Below are 11,815 nucleotides of genomic sequence, written 5' to 3' on the forward strand. Positions count from 1 at the left end.
ATTGCATTTATAAAATCATTTAGACTGCTATTTCGTTCTAATTAAGTTTTTTGTCATTTCCGCATCGCACTGAAAGGACTTCAACTCCCATAATCCTTTTCGGCACATATAAATAAAACCTCGTGATGTAACGGCACTCTTTTGTTGGGGCTCGGTTCTTCTCAGCTGTTTGGCACGTAAAAATGAGGCGACTGAGATGCAGGTGGTAATGAAAGTTGTATTTTGGCCGTGAGGTGAGGGTCGTTTAATCTGTCTTACATTTCCCTGAGCTCATCTTTAGAGAACTGCACGCGTGTTCAACATGAATGTAAGTTGGACTGTCTGTCTGCTGACAATGACATGTATATGTAAGTTCATTGATTTTACGCATTTAAGTATAATCAGTTTAGCACTGCTCTTCAAAATAAGTATGGACTTCTTTAGGTAATAGCCTTTATAATGTCATTGAATGTTCTTGCATTTTATGCTATCATTTACATATAAATAAATGCATCTGTATCTGAAACCTTGTTATTAGGTAAAGAAAGATTAAATTGTTGCTGTTTCTTATTATATGGGTATGGATTTTTCTTTTTAATACACTAAGGGGTTGTAATACTTAAGGAAAGTTCTTTCAGAATAAGGAAATTACATTTATCATCATTTTTAGCCCTCTATTTTGGGAACTGACAGCTTTATTCATCATTTACTTCGATTACATTCACTTTTATTGCTTTAAATAAAAGTAAAGGTAACTATAAGGATGTTATTCTGTCTCATCTCCTTTTGTGTTCCATGGACAAAAGTAGTATGTTTTGCAAATTTGTAAAAGCTACCAGTCAAAAGTTTTTGAAGAAGTGTCTTCTGCTCACCAAGCCTGCATTTATATGATCTGAAGTACAGCAAAACAGTAAAATTCTTAAATATTTTTACTACTTAACTGTTTTCTACTTGAATATATCACAATGTCTTTTATTCCTGTAATCAAAGCTAAATTTTTAGTATCATTACTCCAGTCTTCAGTTTCATGCTGCTATGTGTAGTTTGGGATTGGTATGATTTAAAAAAAAAAAATGTTTTTGAATGTCTCTTCAAGGAGGCATTTATTTGCTTAATAATACAGTAAAGCCAGTAATATTGTGAAATATTATGACAATTGAAAGTGTTTACTGTTTCAGTATTTTGAAATGCAATTTATTTCTGTGATCAAAGCTAAATTTTCAGCATCATTACTCCAGTCTTCAGTTTCATGATCCTTCAGAATTCATTCCAATATCATAATTTGCTGTTCAAGAAACATTTTTTTAGTATTACCAATATTTAAAACCCTTAAGTTCATTTTTATTCAGGATTGTTTGATGAATAGAAACACCCAAAGATCAGCATTTGTCTGAAATAAAAAGCTTTTGCAAGAAATTATAGAAATCTAGCAAGAATGCTTTAAATTGATCAAAACGGATGATAAAGACATTTATAATGTTACAAAATTCACCAAAGGAACCTGAAAAAATTCTATTCAGATGTTTTCAACATAATAATAAATGTTTTTTAACAGCAAATCAGAATATTAAAATGATTCCTTATGGATCATGTGACTGGAGTAATGATGCTACAAATTAAGCTTTGAAACCACAGGAATAAATTACATTTTCAAATATATTCAAATAGAAAATTTTTACTGTTTTGCTGTACTTTGGATCAAATAAGTGAAGGCTTGCTGAGCAGAAGAGACTTCTTTAAACAACAATAAAAATCTTACTGTTCAAAAACTTTTGCAAAATGGTAAAAACAATCCTTTTCACTTATTTTTACACTGAAGTTGACCAGGCAAATAAAAGATGTATTCATGTGAGAGCTTACACAGCTGCTCCAAGTCAAGATAACACTGGCAAGTTCTTGATAGGGCGCAAATGTATCAAAAGCCACTTGTCTCCAGAACAGAAGATATGCAGTGCCGGACACAATGTGTACAGGAATTCTCCACTGTTTGGAATGAGTTGAATGGAATTCCTAAATTTTGCTTCTGAAGACAGAACTGTAGATTTACTCATGATTATAGCAAGATGTGGAATGTTGTTGTTCTGGAGCGTAACAGGGACCTCCTTGTCTACTTTCTGCACTACCTGCAGAACACTTGTTAGTACAAGTTTTAATGTGTCACTCTTCATGGTGCTTTTTCTCTGTAATGTGACTGTCACGAGTAAATAGCATGGCTTCCTCTACCACCCTTTTATGACGTCTTTCAACATTCACACCTGCAGAAGTATTGTGAAAAGCGAAAACCTCAAAGTCAGCTGTCATTCCATTCTAGCTTCTAGCTTGAGCTACTAGGGTAATTTTAAGCAAATCAAGCCAAAAGCAAAGCTTGATGGCTTTGAATACTTTCGATGTGGATAGTACTAGTTAAACAGATGTTAAGGATTGAACATCACAGACTGGTAGGATTGGATTACCTGTTTTGACAAGGTAGTGTTTATGGACTCTTCCCACGGGATGGGTTGACAGTCAACCCTCAATGGAAACTTGTCACTAATTACAAGCCTGCTCATTATGCTCTTGTGTTTTGTTTTTTGCAGATGCACTTTGAAGGATCCAGCAATGTCACGTTGCTGTTTGATTTCTGGGATGTGCGTGGGCCCGCAGGTATACGGTTTTACAAACAAGATCAAACATGATCATACAGAATGCATACATGCAGAATGACCGTTTATACCAAACCATATTGCTTTCTTTTTTTACTTAAATGCAAATGTTGTATAACCTCTTACATGCAAAGATGGCGATTATTGACAACCTCAGATTTTTGTTGTTTCACTTTCACAGCAGGTTAAAATATCACGCTGCTGCTTTATCTGGACAAACTGTATCATTAAAAAGAGGAAAGACTCCAGCTTTGTTATTTGACCACTGTTTTTTATAAAACTAGGTTGCAAAATACAGGTTATATAGGTTACAGTGTTTTCTTAATTTATGTCAGGTGTGCAAAATAATAAATCATATCTAGTCAGAAAGACTCATGAGCTGCAACCTTTTGAGTTTGGGTATGTCACTTGTGTCCCCATGTTTTCATTACATTCATTTTATTTTAGATAACTTAAACTAAAATTACTTAAACATTATTTATACATTTAAGCTGTTTTTTTTGTAATGTTACTATTTTATTTTTTATTATGCTTAAAAAGATTTAACATTTTATTTTTGTGCCCAAGAAAAAAACTAAAAATAAAAGATGAATTAAAAACTGAAAAATAATAAAAATGACAAAAACACAACACAATTACTAAAATGTTTAACAAAAACGAAACGAGAAAATATAAATATGAAAAATAAAAATCAAAGTATTAAAACAAACTATAATAGTAGTTATTTTAAATATAAGCTGAGGTTTTTCATGTAATGTTTCTATTTTATTTTAATGTCAACTTCATGTTATTCCAAACCAGGGTTTTTATAGTTCACTAAAACTAATAATATAATATAATATAATATAATATAATAAAAATGTTAATTGAAACAAAACAAATTAGTAAAAATTAAATAATACTTAAAAAAAAAAATTTACACATTTTATTTCAGCTAATTCTAATTTTGTTTTAATAAATGAAAACCGAAAAAAAAAAACATTAATAAAATCTATATAGACATTAGAAACAAAAATAAAAAAACGCAACAAAATTACTAAAACTAAAATGAAATAAATTAAAATATTAATGCAAACTATAATAGTAGTTGTTTTACATTTAAGCTGAAGTTTTTCATGTTATGTTTCTATTTTATTTTATTTTTTGTTTTTAATTTTTAATTTAATTAAATTTGAATGTCAACTTCATGTTGTTCCAAACCAGGGTTTTTATAGTTGACTAAAACTAATAATATAATATAATATATACAAAAAATGTTAATGGAAACAAAACAAATAAAAAAAGTAATACTTAAACAAAAAAAATATATACATTTTATTTTAAGCTAGTGGCCAAGACAACATTTCTAATTTTGTTTTAATAAAGCGAAAACCAGAAAAAGAAAACATTAATAGAATCTATATAGACATTAGAAACAAAAAAACTAATAAAAATGAAATTAAAAAAAAAAAAAAAAAAAATATATATATATATATATATTAATGCAAACTATAATAGTACTTATTTTACATTTAAGATGAAGTTTTTTATGTTATGTTTCTATTTTATCTTGTTTTTAATTTTTAATTTAATTTAATTTTAATGTCAACTTCATGTTGTTCCAAACCAGGGTTATTATAGTTGACTAAAACTAAAAATATAATATAATATAATATAATATAATATACAAAAAATGTTAATGGAAACAAAAAAAAAAAAAAAGTAATACTTAAACAAAAAAAATTATACATTTTATTTCAGCTAGTGGCCAAGACAACATTTTTTCATTTCGATTTAATAAAACTAAAACTAAAAAAAAAAAAATATATATATATATATATATATATAAATAAAAATGATATAGACAATATGAAAATAAACTATAATAGTACTTATTTTAAATGTAAGCTGAGTTTTTTTTTTATATAGTATAATAATTAAAAATAATAAAAATAATTTAAAAAAGTAATACATTTAACACATTGTATTTCACCTAGTTGCCAAGACCTTTTTGTGTCCATTTTGATTTAATAAAGCTAAAACTGAAAAAAAAAAAAATCATGAATACATACAATAAAAAACTAATAAAAATGTCAAACACAAAATTATTAAAATGAAACTGAAAAATATAAATATAAAAACATTCCAAATATAATTACAAACTCTTTTGATATTATTTAAACAACAGGTAGACAATATTGAGTTGTATTTTCAGGATGCATTTTGACTGGTGGTGTGGTGGCATAGTGGTTAATGTGAGGTAGAAGAAAAAAATGTGCAGATGCAAAGCCTGCAAGGTATCACGGCTTCACATAGAGCCTAAAAGCATTACTGTTATCTCAAACAGGTAATGGTGAGCTGGAAAAGTGGGCCAGTCAGTCAGTTTTGACATCAGGCTCTTCGGGTGTGTTGTGTAGACTGTAAAAGTTTAGTAGATGCATGCTCACAATAATGCCGTGGGAACCCCATAAACTACAGCTTCCTGATTTGGTTTGTTCCCTGTTGGTTTCAGTTCCACTGAAAGGAGTCAAACAGTTAATGTGGTCATTGATATTATGTGCATATTAGGATTGCTAAGATTTTTTTCTCCGTCTTGTGTGCTTACCAAGGCTGCATTTATTTAATCACGAAAGCAGTAATGCTGTGAAATATTATTACAATTGAAACTAACTTTTCTATTTAAAATATTTTAAAATGTAATTTATTCCTCTGATGCAAAGCTGCACTTTCAGCATCATTACTCCAGTCTTCGGTGTCACACAATCCTTCAGAAATTATGATAATATGCTGATTTGCTGTTCAAGAAACATTTATTATTATCGCTGTTGTAAACGGTTGTGCTGCTTAATTATGTGAAAACAGTGATGCTTATTAGTTTTCAGGATTTGTTTTACAAATTTTTAATGAAATTTAAAGAACAGCATTTACTTGAAACAAATCTACATTATAAATGTCACTTTTGTACCAACCGAATGCATCAATTTTTTGTTAATTTATTTTGAACATTAATTAAAAAATGTTTAATATAACAATTGATTTAAAGATATTTGGTTTGATATTAATTTAACATTTTATGTGAACATTTACTTTTAGCCATTATTTTAGCTGTATAAACCTGAAATATTTAAATAGTTTTTAAACTGTACGATTTTTAATTTTTTTATTATTAATAAGTCTCTTCTGCTCACCAAGCCTGCATTTATGTGATCCAAAGTACAGCAAAAACAGTACAAATATTTTTGGAAACATTTGTACTATTTGAAATATCTCTTTTCTATTTTAATATATTTTAAAATGTAATTTATTCACGTGATTTCCAAACTGGTTTTTAGCATCATTACACCAGTCTTCAGTGTCACATGAACCCTTCATTAATCATTCTAATATTTTAGTTTTCTGCTCAAAAAACTATTATTATGTTGAAAGCAGCTGAGTGGATTTTTTTTTTTTTTCAGATTTCTTTGATTAATAGAGTTCATTAATGTCTTTATCATCTCTTCACAAAATCTATCATCACAAAAGTTTTTTTATTTCAGATAAATGCTCTTTGATCTTTTGAAAATGATCTTTGGATCTTTCTATTCATCAAAGAATCCTGAAGAAATCTAGTCCACTCTAGATTTCTGGATAATAATCATAATACAAAATTGCTGTTTTCTTGAACAGCAAATCAGAATATTAGAATGATGAAGACTGGAGTAATGATGCTGAAAATAAACAGGAATGAATTACATTTGAAAATATGTTTAAATAGAAAGCAGTTTTTCAAATGGTAAAAATATTTCAAAATTGCACTGTTTTCTCCAGACTTTGGATCAAATTATTACAAGCTTGGTGAGCAGAAAAGACTTAAAAAGCATTAATAACATTAAAAATGATAGTGTATTTCTATATAAACCTTTTGATCCTCACACCCCTTTAGACAACCCAAGTTAACCAGAATTTTCACTTTTAATTTTAAATTAAAGTTGCATTTAAAGTTAAACTAGCTATTTAAAGTGTAAAAAAACAGCCATAATGTCTCTCTCTTGGTTTCTGTACAGGGATGGTGCTGTCGGTTCTTGTAGTTCTAATGCTCACCGTGATCTACGAGCTTCTGAAAGTGTGGGAGGTCTCTGTCGGAAAACAGAAGCTATCCTTCATTTCACATCCACCCGCTCCGGTGCCATTCTCACCTGAACCGTCATGTTGTGCCCCTGTCATGAATTATCAAGAGGGAGGCTCTTCTCTGACCAGCAGCCCCTCTGAGATCTCATTAGCTCCCACCGAGAATACAACCACCACTGCTGACACCACCGCTGCTACTAAGAAGAGGTAATGCTCACAACACAGAACCGGGAAAGCATTTTCCAAGAACTCTTATGACGTCAATCATATCAATCAATATAATTGGCCAGGTGGAAAGATAACCAATACGTTGTTGATTATTTATACCTCTTTTAGGTCACTTCCAGAATAAAAAAGTCTGATAATTTACTCACCCCATGTCATTTTAGATGTTTTTTTTTCTCCAGTCGAATAGAAATTGAGATTTCTGAGGAAAACATTCCAGGATTTTTCTCAGTATAGTGGACTTCAATGGTGGCCAGTGGGTTGAAGGTCCAAATTGCAGTTTCAATGCAGCTTCAAAGGGCTCTACACGTTTCCAGTCTAGCGAAACTATTATAAATGTATATACTTTTTAACCACAAATGCTCATTTTGCACTAGTTCGATCACAAACACATGACATAAGCTGCGTTTCCATTACCCCCTTTAAATTGTGCGAATTGTAAATACGCCTAATGGAAACTCGTCAATTGTGCAAAAACTCCCAAATATCGCAAAAAAGTGTTTTCTCAAGCATTTCGAAAAAGGAATATTTCGCAAAACACCAATGGAAATGTTTTTTACAGGTCACATTCAATTAAATATAGCCTAAATCCCACAAAAATTAATTTCCATGACTTATCGCGAGAGGAAAAAAATTACATTTCTGTCGCATAACATCGGTTAATGGAAACTGTCATTTAGCAATACTTTTTAATCGACATTAATAAAATGGTGGCAAAGTTTTGCGCAAATCTGTAATGGAAACGCAGCTAGTGTCAGTACCAACTTAGTTTATTACAAAGCTAACGTGCAAAGAAAGTCAAACGCCCTTTACAAAAAAAAAAGTAAAACAGCGATTTCGGATGAAATCAGAGGAGAAAATGAAAGTTTTTATTATTATTTTTTTTTGCCCTACCCTACCTTTTTAAACCAAAGTACGCAGATGAAGAACTAATCGCACATCGGATGGCCAAAGCGGAGCATTTGTGGTTAAAAGGTATCAATTTTTTTAATCGTTTTTAGAAAATGACACTTATTCCTTGACTGGGATTGTGTAAAGCCCTTTGAAGCTGCATTGAAACTGCAGTTTGGACCTTCAACCCATTGGCCACCAGTGAAGTTCACTATATGGAGAAAAATCCTAGAATGTTTTCCTCAAAAACCTTAATTTCTTTTCAACTGAAGAAAGACTTAAACATCTTGAATGACATGGGGGTGAGTAAATCAGGAAATTGTAATTCTGAAATTGAACTAATCCTTTGATGAATCTCTGATCCCTAACAAATGTCCATTTTGTCTCTTTCTGTCTTTAGCTGGCTTCTACACTGTCTGCAGACCGCCATACACATCCTGCAGGTGACGCTAGGCTACATGCTTATGCTCTGCGTCATGTCCTACAATGTGTGGATCTTCATGGGGGTCATCGTGGGATCCGTCTTGGGATACTACGTGGGATGGCTTTTTCTCTATTGAATAACATTTGAGAAAAGATGAGAGACCAAAAACACGAGGAGGCATCTCGAAATGTTGGTCTGAATCGACTGTGGACTCTAGATCAAGAGCAACAGGAAACATTTTAGATTTTATGATGCCAGGTTTGTGTGGTCATGATCAGTTGCACACTTTCATTGATAAAATATGCAAGAGAACCTTTTTTAACCATTATTAAAAGGGTTAGTTCACCCAAAAATGAAAATTGGCCCATTATTTACTTACCCTCAAGCCATCCTAGGTGTATATGACTCCCTTCTTTCAGACAAATCCAATCTGAGTTATATAAAAATTATCCTTGCATTTCCAAGCTTTAAAATTGCATGGGTGGGTGTTTCTCTTCAACAGGTCAAAAGAAGTCCAATAAAGTGCATCCATCCATAATAAAAAGTGGTTTTCCTTTGCTAAAGTAAGGAAACTTTGCTACCTTTGCTCCTGTACGCAAACGTTGGTTTTGTACAACAGTGAGCGCAAGCTAGATTAAGGTGAATACTATTTTTGAATGTGGATATTTTTCTCACAAAAATGGAGGCCTGGAGCCGCTTTTTATTATGGATGAACGCACTTTATTAGACTTCTTTTGACCTGTTGAAGAGAAATGCCTGCTTATTGCCATGATGAAGCTTGAAAGAGCCAGGACATTTTTTAATATAACTCTGATTGGATTTGTCTGAAAGAAGGAAGTCATATATGCCTAGGATGGCTTGAGGGTGAGTAAATAATGGGCTAATTTTCATTTTTGGGTGAACTCACCCTTTAGGGCTGTATTTTAAACATCATGCATGATTTATAAAATTGGTTAAAAGCCAAATTCTTAAAATGTTTAGAGCTTTGATTTTAATCCTCATTGGGAATGCAGTATCTTATGTGAAGAACTGAGCGTTATGCCCAAGTGATTTTTACCTTTGAGCTTGTACGATGTGAACTCTTGTTCAAACAGTTAGCACTGTACTAAACAGTAATTGAACTACTGATGTAATACATTAATTTTCTGTTACACAAATGAATGTTTAACTTCTCTTCTCTGAGATTTGCTTCAATTTAATTGTTGGTTTTCTGTTATTTCTGGAAATCTTGCTAGTTTTGAACCTTGTGATTGTTGTGGGTCGTAGTAAACTTCCTACATGAGTCAAAATCAGGCATTCTTGTGTCATGCTGGAAATTACTGCTGAATAGCAGAACAAGCAATGGTTTGAACAAAACCAGTGGTTAAAAAGAGAAATGCAAATCGTGTGGCCTTAGTTAATGTTCACCAGCAATACAGACACATGGAAACTGACTGACTGACTGAGAGCAGAAATTGGAGACCTACAATCTTCACCGCAATGATTTAAATGCACTATTAGTAATGTTCCTCCAGGCATCCTTTTAGTTTTTTTCCATTACCTAATTGTTTTTAAACAATAATTGTTTTTTATTGTTGAATGTATTAAAGGTTTTGACTACAAGTCATTACTTATTCTGTCATTAATTACTCACCCTCATGTTGTTCCAAACTCATAAGACCTTCATTCATCTTCGGAACAAAAGACATTTTTTGATGAAATCCGAGCGCTTTCTGACTCTGTACAAAGACAGCATAGCAGTGTTGCCAAGTTTAGCTGTTTTAACACTGTTCTTGTGGTGACCCCAATAACGTAGTGTAGAGTGGGGAAAAACACCCCCTACTGTTTTACCAAAAATAACCACAAGATGAAATCAAAATACTATTTTATTCTAACTATGGACTATGCTGACAAGAGTGACGTAAAAGTTTTTACCATGAGAAATGGCTTTCACAGTAAATTATCTAATTTTCAGCAGTAATAAAAAAAAGTGTTTTAAAGCTTGTTTTGTAGAACATCACAGTTATATATGTGTCCCAGGACCACAAAACCAGTCATAAGTGTAAATTTGTCGAAACTGAGATTCTTACGTCATCTGAAAGCTGAGTAAATAAGCTTTCCATTGATATATTGTTTGTTAAAATGGGATAATGTTTGTCTGAGATACAACTATTTGAAAACCTGGAATCTGAGGGTGCAAAAAAATCTAAATATTGAGGAAAATCGCCTTTAAAGTTGTCCAAATGAAGTTCTTAGCAATGCATATTACTAGTCAAAAATCAAGTTTTTATATATTTATGGTAGAAAATTTACAAAATATCTTTATGGAACATGATCTTTACTTAATATGCTAATGATTTTTGGCATAAAAAAAAATCAATAATTTTGACCCATACAATGTATTTTTGGCTATTGCTACAAATATACCCCAGCGACTTAAGACTGGTTTTGTGGTCCAGGGTCACATATGATATGAGAACAGAAGGGACTGTAGATGTGGTATGTGTTATTTAATAAAAATATAATTATATTTTCACAATGACAATTTTTTTTTTCTCAAACATAGTCAGTGGGCTAAAACAATGGGCAATTTGTTGTTGTTACTCTGCTCTGAACATCAAATCCTTTGTTTTCCATCAAGGAATTCTAACTAGTTGGTTGAATAAAAATGTTTGGATTTTATATTTAAGAATTACCTCAAGTTAGCACCAGGTAGCTAGTTAGCTAGCCAGTTAGCATCATCTAACAAAATGTTTCAAATAGGCTATTATAATTTTTGTAATTTATAATTATTGATTATATTCGTTTTAATTTTAAGCTAAACCTGCCTGTACTGTATTTTTGTTAAAAATCTAATAACATGAAAACTCTGGACATTTTGCATACTTTATTTAAAATCTATATCATTGTCACTAAAACTATGATAACTTTCCTGAACACATTTAACTTTTTTACTCTTTTTTTCACAGAAAAAAAATTACACAGTTCTTAATCACTCTAATCTAATATTTATCCCCTGGAATGCTAGTTTTACTGGGGAACCCACCAAAAACAAAAACGCAATTTTTACTGAGGACCCCCCTCGAAACACTAATGGGGGTTTGGTTGTGAAAACCTGGCAACCCGGAGAGCAGTGTTGCCAAGTCCGCTGTATTCAAGTGGAATTGGGCTACTAACACCGTCCGCGGGTTGAGGCGACCCCAATAACGTGATATTTTCACCCCTGGAATGCAAATTTTACCAGGGGAACCCTGCCAAAAAAATTAGCATTTTAACTCATGAAAAGCGATTTTACCACCTTTCGGAAAAATACAATATTCTCTGTTCATTTTAACCAATTTAAAAAATCGATGTGCTTTCAGACATGACTTTGTTCCTATTTTAGTAGTTCCTTTGAGGCAGTTTCTATGGCATTCTTTTAATGACAAATGTCTAGAGCGCATTATCGTAATACTAAGGCGCATGAAAATGCGCGAGCACAAATCTATTTTCTTGCAGTTGGATTCTCTCCACATAAAATGTACGCGCTTTCATTTGCGCACTCAGAAACATAAATAAGAGCATATGACAACGAATGTAAAACAGTACA

At 31.7% G+C, this 11,815-nt stretch overlaps 1 protein-coding gene across 2 annotated transcripts; it reads left to right on the forward strand.

Annotated features, from left to right (window-relative positions):
• Positions 1 to 137: 137 nt before the first annotated feature.
• Positions 138 to 8,912, forward strand: LOC141292268 (protein SLC31A2-like). Of its 2 annotated transcripts, none has more exons than XM_073824275.1 (4): positions 138 to 347; positions 2,556 to 2,622; positions 6,644 to 6,914; positions 8,224 to 8,912. In XM_073824275.1, exons 2-4 carry the CDS (start codon positions 2,556 to 2,558, stop codon positions 8,381 to 8,383), a joined length of 498 nt encoding a protein of 165 aa, XP_073680376.1. In that variant the 5' UTR covers positions 138 to 347; the 3' UTR covers positions 8,384 to 8,912. The 2 variants fall into 2 exon arrangements, with proteins under 2 accessions (XP_073680376.1, XP_073680375.1); XM_073824274.1 differs by having other exon boundaries at positions 138 to 307.
• Positions 8,913 to 11,815: the final 2,903 nt, after the last annotated feature.

The sequence above is a fragment of the Garra rufa genome, chromosome 19 (assembly GCF_049309525.1).
Source record: "Garra rufa chromosome 19, GarRuf1.0, whole genome shotgun sequence".
NCBI classification, from domain to species: Eukaryota; Metazoa; Chordata; class Actinopteri; order Cypriniformes; family Cyprinidae; genus Garra; species Garra rufa.

Coding starts and splice junctions, on each gene's coding strand:
- LOC141292268 (XM_073824274.1), top strand. Junction 2,623..6,643: donor GGATGTGCGTGGGCCCGCAG/GTATACGGTTTT, acceptor GTTTCTGTACAG/GGATGGTGCTGTCGGTTCTT. Junction 6,915..8,223: donor ACCGCTGCTACTAAGAAGAG/GTAATGCTCACA, acceptor TTCTGTCTTTAG/CTGGCTTCTACACTGTCTGC.